Source organism: Coptis chinensis, chromosome 5 (genome assembly GCF_015680905.1).
Source record: "Coptis chinensis isolate HL-2020 chromosome 5, ASM1568090v1, whole genome shotgun sequence".
NCBI classification, from domain to species: Eukaryota; Viridiplantae; Streptophyta; class Magnoliopsida; order Ranunculales; family Ranunculaceae; genus Coptis; species Coptis chinensis.
Genome location: NC_141460.1, coordinates 34,598,187 through 34,614,095, shown reverse-complemented (window position 1 = coordinate 34,614,095; position 15,909 = coordinate 34,598,187). Strand labels below are relative to the sequence as shown.

General features: G+C 38.2%; 1 protein-coding gene across 1 annotated transcript; it reads left to right on the top strand.

The window, feature by feature from the left end:
• The first annotated feature begins 6,836 nt into the window (after positions 1 to 6,836).
• On the top strand, positions 6,837 to 15,566 carry LOC147497370 (uncharacterized). Its single transcript, XM_086562861.1, has 6 exons — positions 6,837 to 6,917; positions 8,700 to 8,989; positions 9,084 to 9,171; positions 9,268 to 9,342; positions 9,469 to 9,708; positions 15,095 to 15,566. The coding sequence occupies exons 1-6, from the start codon at positions 6,837 to 6,839 to the stop codon at positions 15,350 to 15,352; spliced, it is 1,032 nt and encodes a 343-aa protein (XP_086418987.1). The 3' UTR covers positions 15,353 to 15,566.
• Positions 15,567 to 15,909: the final 343 nt, after the last annotated feature.

Genomic DNA, 15,909 nt, shown 5'->3' with positions numbered 1-15,909 from the left:
CTATTTTAGTAACAAAGTCCGGTCTACTAGTGCTCCATATTGAAGTGTCGGGCAATAAGGTGGATCCTTTCCTTGCTGCTGCATCCGCACTAAAGTCGCCTTCTCTCCAAACATGGGATAGCTTCCAGTGTTGTAAAAATGCAATTGCTTGCTTCCATCTCGCTCTAAACATCCATGGAATTGCATCGCCATTGAAGGCCTTTACAACAACTTATGAGTTGGCTTTAATCCAAATGCAACCCCAATTCATCTCGCTCTAAAATGCATGTTGTACACATGCATAATGGTGTGTGCATGTGTAGTATACACAAGTATACACTAGGTGAAAACATGATTTTTTTGACTCCTGGTCCGGATAGGAATTGACGGGTACTAATAGTCAAGAATATATTTGACGGGCTTTTTATTAAATTGACGGTCCATAACCATCAAACAAAAAATTGATGATCCAAGCCCGTAAAGAAAATTTTCACCGAAATCCCAGTCGAAGCGCGAATACCTTCCCCCCAAAATTTTCGCTCCTTTCCAATTTTCTCTCTTTCGGTTTCTATTTGGTTAAAACTCAACCAAAAACTCACTGTCATATACAATCTCCTTCCATACCTCACAAGCGGCAGCTACTTCACGACTCCATTTGCAAGCCTCGCAGATAACTTCAAACAACTTCCGCCAAAGCTAACAAACTCAGCAAGCTTCAATTTCACCGGTTTGTTTATTTTATTTAGAAAAGATGTTATTTTTTCTTTAATTAGTATATTGGGATGATGCATCTTTCTCATGAAGTCTGTTTTCAAGTTTGTGTTCTACCCTTTGAAAGTCATAATCCGGCCATTCTCTAAAACTCACAGGACTCTTCTAATTTACATCTAACAATGGTAAAATATATAACTATAATATGAAATTTATATTCTGAACTGTTAGGTGTGACACAGTAAAGTTTTATTTTTGGATTCAAAGAATAGAAAACCATATATTTTTCCATGTACTGTAACAGCAATGATATAATTGTGAAATAACAATCTAAGTACAGTACGAAATTGATGAACTTATTATGTGACACAATGCACGACCGACATGTTTAAATAAAGTTATGTGCTACAAGTAAATATATATTCTCAGTCTGAATAGAGGGGAAAAAATAAATAAATTAATATATAGGTGTTGGCTGGAATGACATTAACTTAATTGGTTAATTGTCGGGCGCATGGGATATTGAAAAACAATGTCACCGTAGTTGGCGATGATTAGCCAACATCATTTGTCAAAATAACGTTATGCAAAAATACACGAAAAAATAAAAACTAGGCATTATGAAGTTGAACCTAATAATGCATGCACAATATCAAGAAACAAAGTAACACAAGCTAAGAAAGAAACATAATGAATATACAAGAAACTTACTAGTGCCATTGCTATTGGTGGACGAATTATAAGGAGGAATACCAAACATCATTGTGGCTTGTTAATTCAATAAGGGAGAGATTGATGGAGAAGATACGTTCTACTACTCTAGTTATCTAGTTATCTAGTTATCTAGGTATCATAACCCTTGTTTTTTTTTTCCATTCTTGTAATGGGTTGCGTCAAAACTCTAACTTTTTAAATTGGTCGTTTTGCATATACACTACTACAGCTAGTTTTGATTGAATTTTAGTTAGTTTGCATCTCCTAAAGGTTTGTGTTTTTTTTTCTTTGTTTAAAAAGACTTATTTGTTTTAAGAAATGAAACACATATCATTATCGTTGTTATTGATATGCTATTGTTACTGCGAATTAATATTGTATAACGTTGTGACTTTTTATTGCTTTATCAAAAAAATTGAGTAAATTATTGTTGTTAAAATTGAGTTTTCACCATTCGTTTCTTGAGTAATGGAAGTTTTCATCCTTTAATTGGATGCACTTCTTGGTGAAGATGTTGGTTTGTCGTGTTGAGGGTGTTGTCTATCAATTCTAACAATTTTTTTTTATAAACTATGTTTTGTTTAACATGGTGAGGGTGTTGGTTTGTCGAAAAAATTATTAGTGTGGTGATTGTCTAATGTAGGGGCAGAACTACTAATTTAGAGATTAGGGGGGCATAAACATAGTAAAAAAACTTAGTTGCATATCGACTCATGAAAATTTTGATTATATGGCTTTCACTACCACAAGTGTAATTTAATTAGTATGTTCTTGGTGATGTAATATTACTCGTTTGTGCGTGTGTGCTGCAAGTTGTATTAGTTAGTTAGTATGACACTTTATTTGATATGCAAGTGGTATTTGTATTGATTTTTTTTTGTTGTAAAAGATGTCTATGAAAGTGCCAAACAAGGCATGGATGAAGGCACCGACGTTATCTACGGAATACATTGAAGGTGCTCGTTCATTCATTAAATTTACCCAAAATAGTTTGGGGAAAAAAATTGATTGGTACTGTTGTCCTTGTATTGACTGCGGTAACCAAGAGAAGAGATCAGCTGAAGATATTTTTTACCATTTGATTCGTAAGGGTATAACAAGCTCTTACACATCATGGGTTCAACATGGAGAGCGTTCTTCCAAAAAAAATGTCAATGCTACTGTTGCTAGTACCTCAACTTGTGTCGGTAATGAAGAGATGCTTCCAAGAATGGTGGAGATGGTGAACGATACATTTGGGCATAGTCAACCTAATGACTTGGATGCATGTCTGGATGAGGTGGATGAGAATAAAGATGAAGATGATGCTCCTGATGGTGATATTTCTCTAGATGATATTCAAATCAATATACATGAGGATGTTCAGTACAAGAAATTGATGGAAGATGCATTACAACCCTTGTATCCTTCATGTGAAGGTGAACATTCAAAGTTGTCAGCGACAATTGAGCTATTGGGGATGAAGTCTAGACATTGGTGGTCCAATAATAGTTTCACACGCCATCGGGATTCTTAAAAAGGATTCTGCCGGATAAGAGTACATTGGCTGTTAAAACGGATAGTGCTAAAAGTATGATAAAGGCATTGCGTATGAAGTGTGAGGTTTTCCATGCATGTCCAAATGATTGTATTTTATACTGGGGGAAGGAAAATGAAAATAGAGTTAGTTGTCCCACATGTGGTGCGAGCAGATAGAAGCCAGCTGATGAATCCAAGCCAAGGGCTAAACCTTTGCCAATGAAGAAGCTAAGATATTTTCCTTTAACGTAAAGGTTGCGTAAGATGTATAGTGTGTCGGGGTTTGGCCGAGAATATGACATGGCATGCAAAATCAGTTCCAAACCAAAGTCATATCACGGCACCTAGTAGATTCTTCTTGTTGGAAGTTTGTTAATTATCGGTGGAGCGATTTATTTTACGCGGAGCCAATGAATGTTCGATTAGGACTTGCAAATGTGATGGATTTAATCCATTTGGTAACAACAATAGCATTCATAGTTGTTGGCCTGTAATGATCGTCCCGCATAATCTTCCTCCATCCTTGTGCATGCTAAAGAGTTTGTAATGTTAACACTATTGATTCCAAGTAATCCGGAGATGAAATTGATGTTTATTTGCAGCCGCTTATTGAAGAACTTCGAAACTTGTGGTCCAAGGGGCTGAAACTTATGATTCTTGCAAGAAGAAGACTTTCAACATGAGAGCAATTTTATTGTGGACTATTCACGATCTTCCAGCATATGGTCATGTTTCAGGACGTAGAACAGCAGGAAGGTACGCTTGCCCAGTTTTGTAGTGAAGGGATAGAGTCAAAATGGTTAACAAATGGGAAGAAATTTTCTTACATGGGGTGTAGGAAATTTCTGAAAAACCAAAAACCATCCTTTCAGAACACAGAAATCCCAATTTAATAGGAAGGAAGAACATGGAGAGCATCCCCGCCGTTTGGTTGGTTCAGTAGTGAAGCAGAAAATGAGCAAAATTCCTTATGTATACGGTAAGGTGAATGGTAAAAAGAGGAAGAGGGGTTCAAACGAGGTTAAGTTGACTGGTTGGTTGAAGGATTCCATCTTCTTTAAATTGGATTACTGGGAGGTATTTATTACCCTTTCTTTTCAATGTTCTATGTAATAGCACTGTAATTTATTGTTGACCACATCCATGAACTTCTTCTTGCTGCCACCATATCCTTGAACTTCTTCCTGTTTTTAGGCTTTTTCTTGTTGCCAGTACCATCCTTAGACTTCTTGCTGCCACTAAAAAAAGATAATATCACCTTCCCTTTGGATTTTCTGGTAGTACCTCCATATCCATTTCCTTATTGTTGGCCTCACCCATTGGCAGTTGATCAGACTTGTAGGTCTTTAGGGTAGCAATGCCAAGTCTCTGTCTTTAGGCCTCACCCTTGTTTCTGTATTATGCCCTTTTGATATTAAAATAAATGGTTGCAGCTAGTTGACCAATCTTTTATCTCAAGCATGTCCTGCTACTAGTTACTAGTATTGCAATTATATTTTGCATATACTAATACTCTTCTCACATTTACTATAGCATCTTCCTATTCCACATAATGTAGATGTGATGCACGTTGAAAAAAATGTTGCAGATAATCTATTCTCTTTAATCATGAACACTAGTAAGTCGAAGGATGGTATGGCAGCACGTAAAGATCTAAAGGCTATGAAGATCAAAAAGAAGTTGTGGCCTGTGAAAATTAATGGGAGGTTATCGTATGCTAAGGCTCCTTATTGTCTTTCCCGTTCTGAGAGATCCTTGATTTGTAGAACTTTGCACCAATTGAAGGTTCCAATCGGATATAGTGCAAATTGGAAACATAATGTGAACTTGGATGATTTTCAATTGAAGAGTCTAAAGTCACATGATTATCACATCTTGTTACAAAGCACCTATTGCGGTGTTGTTGATGCATGCGCTCAAGAAACATAAGTCGCTATGCGTGCAAACTATTCGACAATTTTCTTTGTTCTTTAATGTCTTGTGTTCGAAGGTTATTTGTCGTGCTGAACTTGAAAAAATGGGACAGCGTGTTGTGGAGTCACTATGTGTGTTTGAAAAGTATTTTCCGCCATCTTTTTTTGTGTCCATGACACACCTTGTTTTGCATTTGGCGGAAGAGGCTCAAATTTGCGGACCAGTTAGATATCGTTGGATGTATCCATTTGAGAGGTCAGTGTTACTTCTGAAACTAATTATGTTATTCATTAGTTTTTTGTGTATATTTACATTGATTAATTACACACCACAGGATGATGAAAACATACAAATCGTATGTAGGGAACCCAAAATTTCCAGAAGGGTATATTGCTGAACAATACCTTATGGATGAAGCAATGAAATACTGCATGGAATATATCCCGTCAAGCAAAAGAGAAATACATAAGCAAGAAGAAAAGGCTGCCTTGGATGATAAAACTGAGTGTGGCTACCCTATTGATAAAAAAGGGAAGGACTACTTGCTTCCGAAGTTTGCAATACCGCCAAAGCACGAAATGGGTTTTGAGAAAGTCAAGTAAAAATGTTGAGTGGGAAAGGTAAAATTAGATACCGCCTACGTTCAATTTCATTTATTATGTCTCTCTACATTTTTAATAATAAATGTACATTGTTTACAATTACAGGAAGTACGAGACATACCTCCAAAGCTTCAAATCTAGGTGTAAAAGTCGTAGGGTCATTGCATCATCAGAAAAGGAGATGGAGTATATTCCTTGGCTAAGGAAACAACTTCAGAAAGAAAAAGAGTCTAAATTCAAGATGCTTGCTGATGGGCCATCCTTTATTGCAAAGTCATATAATTCCTACGCAGTAAATGGATATGTTTTTTGTTCGTATGATTCATAAGCGAACTCAACAACCCAAAATAGTGGTGTCTCAATGAAGGCTTTTACTAATTTCAGAGCAAGTGCCAAAGACAAAAATTTAGTGGAAGATGAAGCCACTTATTATGGAATCATTAGGCAGATACTTGAGCTAGATTACCATAAGTTTAAACAAGTAGTGTTCTTTTGTGATTGGGTGCGTTGAAGATAAAAAGAAATGGATCGTTGTTGATCCGGATACAAATCTGGTATATGTTAATTTGAGAAGGTGCTAAAGAAATACGAATGAGGATGATGAACCATTCATTCTTGCTTCTGAAGCCGCTCAAGTTTTCTATTGCAAGGATCTTAGTAGAGATAATTGGCATGTGGTCTTGCATGCTCCTAAGAGATTGAACCATGATGTGGATGTTTATGAAGACCCCTTAGTCTTTGAAGCAATGGCAAACTCAGATGGTTTAGCATCTGCTTTAATGGGTGATATTGATGGTGTTGAAGTTTAGTGGATAGTAAAGTGAAATCAGATTAGTGCACACAATTGTAACTCTTTTTGACGTGTCTGATTTGGATATTGCATTTTTTTTAATTATTTTGTGACTGCTGATTTGGCATGTCTGCTGATTTGGTGTGTCTGCTGATTTGGTGTGACACTTACATATTGCATTTTATTTCTATTTTGCGTAAGTCGAGCTTTTTGAATATATCTAATCTTGAATGGTATGATGTTCTTGTTTGAAATCAATTTGCGTTTGGTGAATTCATTACTTACATTATGTCTAGAATTTAGTGAACTCATTATTTAGATTTGAATCAGTTATGTCGCAAACCGGATTTGATCAACCTAGTGACTATCAACTTGACTTTGAACCTAGTGACTCCGAAGAAATCGAGGAACAACATGAAAGCGAGGAACAACATACATGTGACTATGATATTGATTTATTTTCATAAATGTTTAGTTGTTATTGCTTTTGCTTTGTTGTGTAATCTAAGATATTGAAATCTTTAGGTCCAAAGAAGCAAGTTCGGTTCAATTAAAATGGGCTACCTGTTGGTCCTGGTTCTACTCAATTTGTCACCTTTATAGGCAAAATGGCTAGAATGTATTGTGCACCTACTTACGCTGACTGGCCTACTGTGCCAGAGGATATCAAGAAACACGCTTTTAAGAGAGTAACAAGTACACATTATACTCTTATTTTATTTTTTATTTTTCCCCTCTAAGTACATTTTCTAAACACATTCTTCGTGTTGAATGCATCTACGACCAAGGAATCAGTTTATACTATAATTTCCTTTGCTGCCATGTCTCAATGCCATGCCCATACCATGTGCCATCGCCATGAGTTCAACCGACGAGCCATTGTTGGATGCTATAACCTCACACGTGTCATTACGTAGTGCTGCAGCCCATTCCCCCATTGATCCTTGTAACGTCCCATTAGTGTTTAGATTTTGAACCCCCGTTTCTCTATTTTCCCACTTACTGACCTTTATTTCCTTCTGCTTGTGTACTCCCTCCTTAGCATCATCATTCTGAATGAAGGTTATTTCATATATAGCCTTACCCATGAACACTATCTGATGGATACTAGGATTCGAGCAAATACTAGGCAAGCAAGACTACACTTAGAGTGAAGAAAATAAAAACCGCTCAAGGATCAGAGTCTAGTTAGAGTGTTCTGTGATATGGGTTATCGAATAATTGTGTATCAACATACGCTGAAGCACTGAAATTTTTGGTGGTTTATAATTACGAAACACACAATGTCTCATTAGTCAAATTTTCTTAACTTTTTGGTTAATTAGTTGGTTATGGTTTCATAGTTAACTCGGTATCTGTCCTGAAAATTGGTTATTTGAGAGATCAATAAATGTCAAGTTCCCTAAACTTGAAGGAATATATCCTTTCAAATGGTTGCCACCTAATGAGAGGGTCTTAAGTGAAGCCAACTGACCTAGACTTGAAGGTATGGATCCTTCAAGAATGTTGTCCTCAAAGGACAAGTTGAGTGAGGTGGACTAGCTTTGACAAAGTATTTCAGGAATGCTTCCTCCAATTTGTTTCATTCCACTTGTGACTAATGCCTCCAAGAACTGAAGTTCACCCAGTAAAGTTGACAATGTGCCCTTCATGTAAAGGGCACTGCTCCTGTCTGAGGGTACTTGTAACTGTAACGTTACTATTCTCCCTGTCTTGGGATTACACTGAATGCCCTCCCAATCTCCTGCACAACAATCACTGCCAACCCATGACGAGAGTACACCTGTTGTGTCTTTTAGGATTTTGGCTTTGAAGCTGAGAAGAGCAGTTCTGTACACTTGATTTTGGCTCTGCCAGCACAAATGATTTGTTTCTTCACTTAGAAAGCAAGTACCCCATTATATATAGAACGAAATGAGTTGATAAAGAGCGGAAAAAGTTAAGATTGCATTGTTTCTTCTAACCTTGTCTTCTTACATTAGCCACTTTAACTGTATCTCCATTCAATGAATGAGCAGCTACTGCTTGCTATATTCTCCCCTGTTTCCATCTGAGGGAGAGTAATAAATTTTTGTCCTCTGTTTTTGAACTTCATTTCCCTGAGAGAGCGAGTACTGAACTTGTCTAGGGTCCCTTCACCTTCTTGGGACGACTCAGGTCTCCTAAGCATGTTAAGAGCCATATTCCCGCCGTGAAGCAAAGACACTTGAAAATGCTTGGAAGACTATAAAGTGCTTGAAGCCATATTCACATAGAATGTATCCACCTTACCCACTGCCTCTTGTAATTCTAAGTGTCAATTCAGTGTTGAAAATTCGAAGTGTTGGTTTTAGCATTTAGTCTTAGCAATTTGTAATACCACCAAAAATTCTAAGTGTTTCTATCTGTTTTTGCCTAATTTCAAGAGTTTAGTCCTCTCTTTTGTTAACAAGTTTTAAGCTATTTTTATCTTTTCTTGTTTTATGTTGAAGGATGTTTATGATCTTTCACCTACTCGCCAAGTTGGTGTTTTGCTAAAAGCCAACATATCTTGGAAAAATTGGAAACACAGACTTCGCAAGGTTTATGATCGATATTCAACCACCAAATGTATGGAAAACATACCAAAGCGTACAAAAAAAGAAGATTGGGAAAGCTTTATAGAAATTTGCTCGACTGATGAAGAGAAAATTAAGCGAGAAAAGGGCAAATTATCTAGGGAGCACATGAAGTTGCCACACACATCTAGTAGACTTGGATGTGCTAGAATCAAGAGGAACCGGTATTTTCTATTGTTACTAACAACTTCCTGGATTTACCGAATATTGTTATATGCTTAAGAGTTTGTTTTCTTTTTTAGATTAAGGAAAGCCCAGATGGTACGGTCACAAGAACGATGTGTTTGTGGCCACACATACAAGTAAGGACGGATCATGTCCTTTTCTTGAATTGAGACCAAGTCTGGTAATTGGAATTCTTATTCTTTTATTGTTCTTTAACTTTAGCTCTTAATTTCATGGTGGAAAAATTTGTGTATATGACTATAAATTTTGTTTCTAGGATGAAATCAAGCGGCTTGTGAGCCTTGACCCCTACTTGGGAGAGAAAGATTTGGATAATGATCCTGTGGCAAAGGTATATATATTTAGATAATGGTCATGTTAGAGCAGGCATCTATTTAGTATACTCTGAAACTTTTCAGTGGATGTATGTGTTAAATGTCGTCCTTTGTTGAATGTAATCATTTTGTCTTATGGTTAGGTCATTGGTCGTGATGGCAAGGGTCGCGTTCGAGGACTAGGAACTGGTGTTACAAAGACTGTTGTACATGCCTCCGCTCCTTACATCAAACTTGTTGAAGAAGAAAAGAGAAAACGTGAAAGTACATATGAAAATGTCAAACTAGTGATGCAACGTCTTGATGAAGAGACGAGGGCACGTAAAATTCTTGCTGAAAAGTTAGAGGGTTATGCACCAGAGTTCGAAAATACTTCTCCACAGGTAATGAAAGATGACTTAGTGCAACATTTCTTTATATATGTAGTAATATATATCATGTTATATAGTCTACACGATTTTAGTATAGAGTCAGCAAAGCTGATCTCAACACTACTATTTATTTCTTCTATTGTTTATATTATGTCTCGTATTGAAGAAGAAATAATACTATTATATGTTTGGAGTTTGGACTATCGACTAGGTTTTATTGTTTAGAAAATGGAAATAAACTATTTGTTGGGTGCACACATGAATAATACATTGTGCTATGTGGTAGTTCTTGCTGAATTAGTTATGCTCAGTCATGTTTTGACATCCTTCAAGTTCCTTTAACTTGTTCAGTCTATTATATCTGCGCCAAATTTAGTTAGTACTAGTTGTTTTGTGTGGAGGTATTAGTCATAAATCATTAGTGATATGGCTGTGATCCGATTCTTTGGAACAAACTTATCAATGGTCTATCTTGAATCCAAACTTATCAATGTTTATATCTCTGGCCTGCAACTAGGTGCTCTCCCAAGCCTGACATCTATCCTCCATTCTTCTGCGACCCGTTTATCATGTAAGGTATTGAGTGCAATACCTTTGGAAATGTAGGTAGTAGTGCGTACACCTGATTCCACATAGTTGGAACTGCTACTGCTAGTTTTGAAAACCTAGCGTTGTTAGTATAAAAGCAGTAAATATCACCGTGAATTGCCCTCTCAGACCTAGTTGGAGACTTGTCTTTGTCCCTTTGTTGCTCTTATTAGTATTCTTCCATGTGTGTCTGTTCTGTGTCGTCTCCTTGGGCAGCCTTCTATGATTAATGTGTTTGATAAAGCTAAGCTTTTTCGTGAAGCGACACAGCTTCTTTATAAAATGAGAGAAGCTGGTGTTGTTCCTGATACTGTTAGTTATCTCCTCCTAAGCCTAAAAACTATTATTCTCAACATTCCTCATCAGCTTCAAGAAGTGCAACCCCACCTCTGGAAATATTAACTTCTCTATTTTTTTTTTTTCTTTTTAAGTTATAATAAGTTTCGTAGGAAATATCTGTCAGTCATGGCAGTCATAACTTTTTCTTGAATAGTTCTGAAAAATCTCCTAATATTTCGCGTATGTACCTAGTCTTTTGTCTTTGATACTTCAAAAACATCACTCCTAGAAAGAGTTTAGTGATGCCAGAAGTGGCTACCTCAACTTAGCAAGTAAAGAATCCTGTCCAACTCAGACTGGAGAGAGGACAAGTCCTGCTGAAATAGCACTTAGAGAGATCTTCTTTAGATTCTCATGGTAGTGGATTCAGTAGTAATATACTCATTTTTTGAAAATCAATGAAGGTCCGACTAAGTTCTATCAGGTAGGCCACATTATTATCTTAGATAGCAAGTAGTTCTATCGGGTACTGCATGCTGCTTTGCATTAATGTTTGCATAGACCTAGTCCCCAAATATCATTCTAATCGTTAGGAGTGTTCCGTGATCATTGCATATTGCATACCCGAAATAAAAATAAAAGGGAACATATGCTAGACAACAGTTAGGCTAGCTAAGATTTATGAGTAGAGTGTTGGAAAACCAAGAAAGGTATATCATATGTTTGGAGTAGCTATGACGCTGATCTTAAAATGGATCAGCAGTACCCTAGGATTAGGAAGGATAGGAGTTGCTCAGATAGGTTATAAATTATGTGTAGCAAATTGAGATCGTCTGCCAATAGAAAAAAAAACAGATAGAGATGGTCTAAACTTGTAGATTAGAGTGCAAATGCCGATAGTTAGAGGGTCTGCACAGAGTTGAGGCCTTCAAGCGAAGAAGATATAAGCTCGAAGTAATATGGACTGGGATTTAAGGATCCAAAACTATGGTATTGAACAATATTGATTGCCAGGACATTATTTGCTTACTCAACCTTGACATTTGTAAGCCTTTGTTGTTCTTGTTGCATTTCTCTTATGCGAGCCTTTCTTAGTTAAATAATCGATGTTGCGTTATTATATAGATATTTGCATAGACACTGCTCCTCCACTTGTGCACCTAGGCCAACCCTTTGTGTGTATCCAGCACCTGCGTCTTTACCTGTGTAACTGTTAGGTTTCAATAGAACAACAGAACACAGCAGCCCAATACACTGGAGAAATTCTTTTTTCAGTTATGTTTTTTTTTTTTTTAAAATAAAGTTTAAGATTACACTCTGACGTTGACTTAAAAGATGAAGTGTCTGTATGAGGGAGTACTAGGTTTGTCAGTCCAAATGTAGTACGTCAGACGTTACATCCATGCATATGTGTCAATGTCCCTAGTGAAATGCATATTATTTCCATTGTCCGTAGACAAAGACATGCATAGACCAGGAGCTGCAGCTTCAATCCCTGATTCCACTTGTATAGAGACGGTAGAACCCAAAGCATCCTTCCTGTCTTTGTAGTCCACAAACTGATCTGAATCGTCCACATTCGAAGGCGCTGCTTCTTGTTTGATTTCTTTCTTCTGAGTGTCATGGATATCCCCGAGCCATTGAGGTTTTCTGCAGTGTAAGCAGGACCTTTGCTTTCAGTTGAATCAGTAACATTGTTTTCAACTTCAGCAACTGTAACAGCTTGGGTGGTACCCTCATGAGTACCTTCTTGATGGGTGGAGTCATCTGTGAGCTTTCCTGAACCAGATTTTTTGTTTCGTTCTCTTGGAAAGAGTTTAGTGATGCCAGAAGTGGCTACCTCAACTTCATTTAACACAGATGTTTTTACATTCAAGTATCTTTTTTTAGCAGCTTCCCCTGTTGGGTCTGCAATCTTTAGCAAGTAAAGAATCCTGTCCAACTCAGACTGGAGAGAGGACATGTCCTGCTGAAGTTGCATTGTTGAATCAAGTACTGAAAAAATAACAAAACAACACAGAAAAGCATTAGCATGTCGAAGAACAGGCAGATAAAGTAGTACTAGAGGTGCTACTCGACTGCCTGGAGGTGCTTTTGAGAGAATCTAGCGGAGACTTTTGGAGGGAAGGGTCTGTGCTTAATGACTGGCTCTCCTCAGTACCAAATGCTGAAGGTGGATAGTCTTTGCGAGCAAGGTCTGAGGTAGTCAATGGCCTTATCTTTCCTTCCAAGAGTCATCGTCTTTTGCCATAACGTCCCAAAATAAGGAAATGTCGTTGGTGGGCCAAAACTTAGAAGTGTTGCACCCCCCCCTGAAATGGGCGTTACGCTTCAATAGAATGAATTCGGTAAGGGTAGAATACGCCCCATGGTCGATCGAAGGTCCTGTGCCACTTGAACTCAAATCTTACCCATTCAGCTAGCTCATAACAAAATGTTAGACCAAGTAAGGCTGACAGTTACGAATTGGTTGAGGAAAAGGAAACCCCCCAGCAGCTTTGCCCAGCATCTTCTGCCGACTGTCAGCCTGTTCAGCTGACCTCAGAGGATTCCAGTCACCCGGCACAGCATGTTTATTCTCGGCGGCGATTATATTATGTTTCCCAGACTAAGGCTACTCCAGAAGATCAGTAGTCTAGCCTCAGTAGATTCCTGAGCGACCCGCCCATGACTTCTTTTTCCCAGGCTGTAGCATTGAACTACCATCAAAGGATCCTTATATTTATAAATAGGGTTTCATCAAAGCATAACCGGGCTATTTTGTTTGCCTGAAGAGAAGGTCCTTTTGGGCCACTCCTCTTTCCTTCCTCGCTTAAGGTCTCAAAGGGGAATTCATGAGAAGAGATCGTATCGCTTCAAATAGGAAAGTGAAAACAGTAGCTGTAGGTTCCAGATACCTATTAGCGCTTTCCGTCAAGTGTATTCCCTTCAGCTCTTCCTACTGAAAACAGGCCTAAAAGTCAGTGGTTTTAACTACCTTTGAAACCACCCTCATAAGCCTATTCGAGTACTGCTCCTGCTGACAGTGGACAGTGCTAACTGGTTACGGGCGACCCTCCCTCTGCTCGGGAGTTGAAACTTCCGCTCTCCACTCCAACAAGCAACGTCTGAGCGCCCAACGCGCGAAAGCTGTTGTGCTAACGCGCTTTAGTTTTCTTGCTTCTTTGGCCAGAACAACCTGATGGTTGCTAACTTGAAGTATGCTTCTTCTCATGTAGTTCTGGCTGCTGACTATACTACACCTAAAAGAATGCAGGTTAGAAATGGGCGCCACTATCCCAGCCCGGATCCTGCCAGGTTCTATTGATCATGTCCCCTTCCCAACAGTTGTACCTTGTCTTGGGGCGTCTTTGGCTTTACGAGAGAAAGCTCGCCAGAGAAAAAAGTCTTTCTCTTCCCGTCCGGGGTCATACTCCGGTGTGTCCACAGAAAAGGAAATCGCAATGCATCTTGCTCAGCAGGCGTATTGGAGTGGGAGTGTACCGGGGTAAGGTAAGTAAAGTGGCCGCCAGAGAGGAAACAAGACCGGCCTATTGAGCGCAGCTAAGCTAATATGCGCCAGAGAAAGCCAGGTGCCGGAGGTAAGCTATATTCGGCCCGGTTTGTTTCCCGCGAAACAGAACGTCGTCGAGGATGTTAGCTGGATATCTATCCCCCTCCCAACTGCGCTGGAGGCGAATGCTTGTGGTCAGCGGAGTATTACAGACTTCATTCTGTGTAGACTGCTCCATTGATAAGAACAGCCTTCCTCCAATGTGATTCGCAAGGATGAACTTGCGTTGGAATTATATTCTATCAAATTTGAGAAAGAATCTCCGCTCGAGTAGGTGCTTTGGTTGACTTTGATTCATCAAGGGTCCAGTCCCAGAGCTTCCGTCAAGTGGGCTTGCCCCGCCCAAAAGTGGTTACATGGGGCTAGTGAGACCCCTCTCTTTTGAGAGGTGGGTTTGCCGTTGCCTGCGTTGATTCAGCAGTCAAACTAGAGAACTACCACCTGTAGATGTTGACAAATTTATTCCAAAGCCAGAACTTGGTCAAAAGTAGTAGGATGGTGTTAGGAAAATGCATAGTTCTTGCTATTTTACAGTAATCCATTTTCGCATAATGTGGTCTAGTTCTTCTAGAGGTTCCTGGCCATTACGACCCTTATGACTAAGCTTAATATCAAACTTATATCAATAACTTTTTTTGCTTCCAAATTGATTTAAAGACACCTTATGAGGACCAGTTGTAGTCAGGTAATGATTTACTTTCGTCTTGGCATGTCCCCTAATGTGTTAGGTGAGTAGTTGTTTTGGTACCTTCTCTTCAAATCAGGGCTAGGACCTCCACTGTTGCTCTGTTAGGACTTAGAAGCATCCCTGTATCCTGCATCATGCAGTTCTTGATACTCCACCGAGTTATTTTGCATATAAGATTGGATGGGTGTCTACTGACTCTTCTTGGATTTGTTCTACAGTTCTCCTTTAAATTCACATTTTTTATTTCCAATTATAATGGATAAAGCATATCTCATAAGAGTTCATTGCAGGCAAGAAGACAATCACGTGTTCTTGATGAAGTGTCACATGTTCCACCATCCACACGATACCTTCTAAAGAACTTCAGGAAAAGAACCGTTGCACTTGGAAGCGTGTCTAATGATGTACCATCTACCGACTCGTATAACATAACAATTGACGATATCTTTGATTACACAACTGAGTTATATGTTGGGGAAGGAACATTTGGCGACATTTCAATTGGAGATACAATCACATGGCCTATGCCTTTTGAGGAGCCAATTTGATGCGAGTTGGTGAATTTTTTTTTGTGCATTTTAGTAGTTTCGCTTTTTTTGTGCAACCTAGTTGGTTTTGTATATACATGAAGATGTGTGGTTGTATATGGAGTATACTAAAACTTATGTAATGTACTTTGCTATAATATTTTGGTGTTTTGATAAAAGAATCTATTGTATTTTGGCAGAATGTTTATTTGAGTTGGATAGTTTTATTTTTGCAGGAAAAATGGATATGAAATTTAGATTATAAGAATTTCTTTTAAAAAAAACATTAATACTCAAAAAAATGACGGATAACAGACCGTCAATAATTTTCAAATTTGCATCCTAAATTCCATTAAAATTGGACAAATTTGACTAGTGAAATAACAAAGTTTGACGGTTTTAGTCCGTCAAAAATTCTATTTATTAATGACGTTCAACACCCGTCAAATAAATTTAAAATTATTGACGGTAACTAACCGTCAAGAAAAAAAACGACTGCAAATTTTTTGACGGGCCTTACGACGGGCAATGTCAGTCAAAAATAGTGTTTTTTGACGGGTTCTACCAGTAAAAAAAGT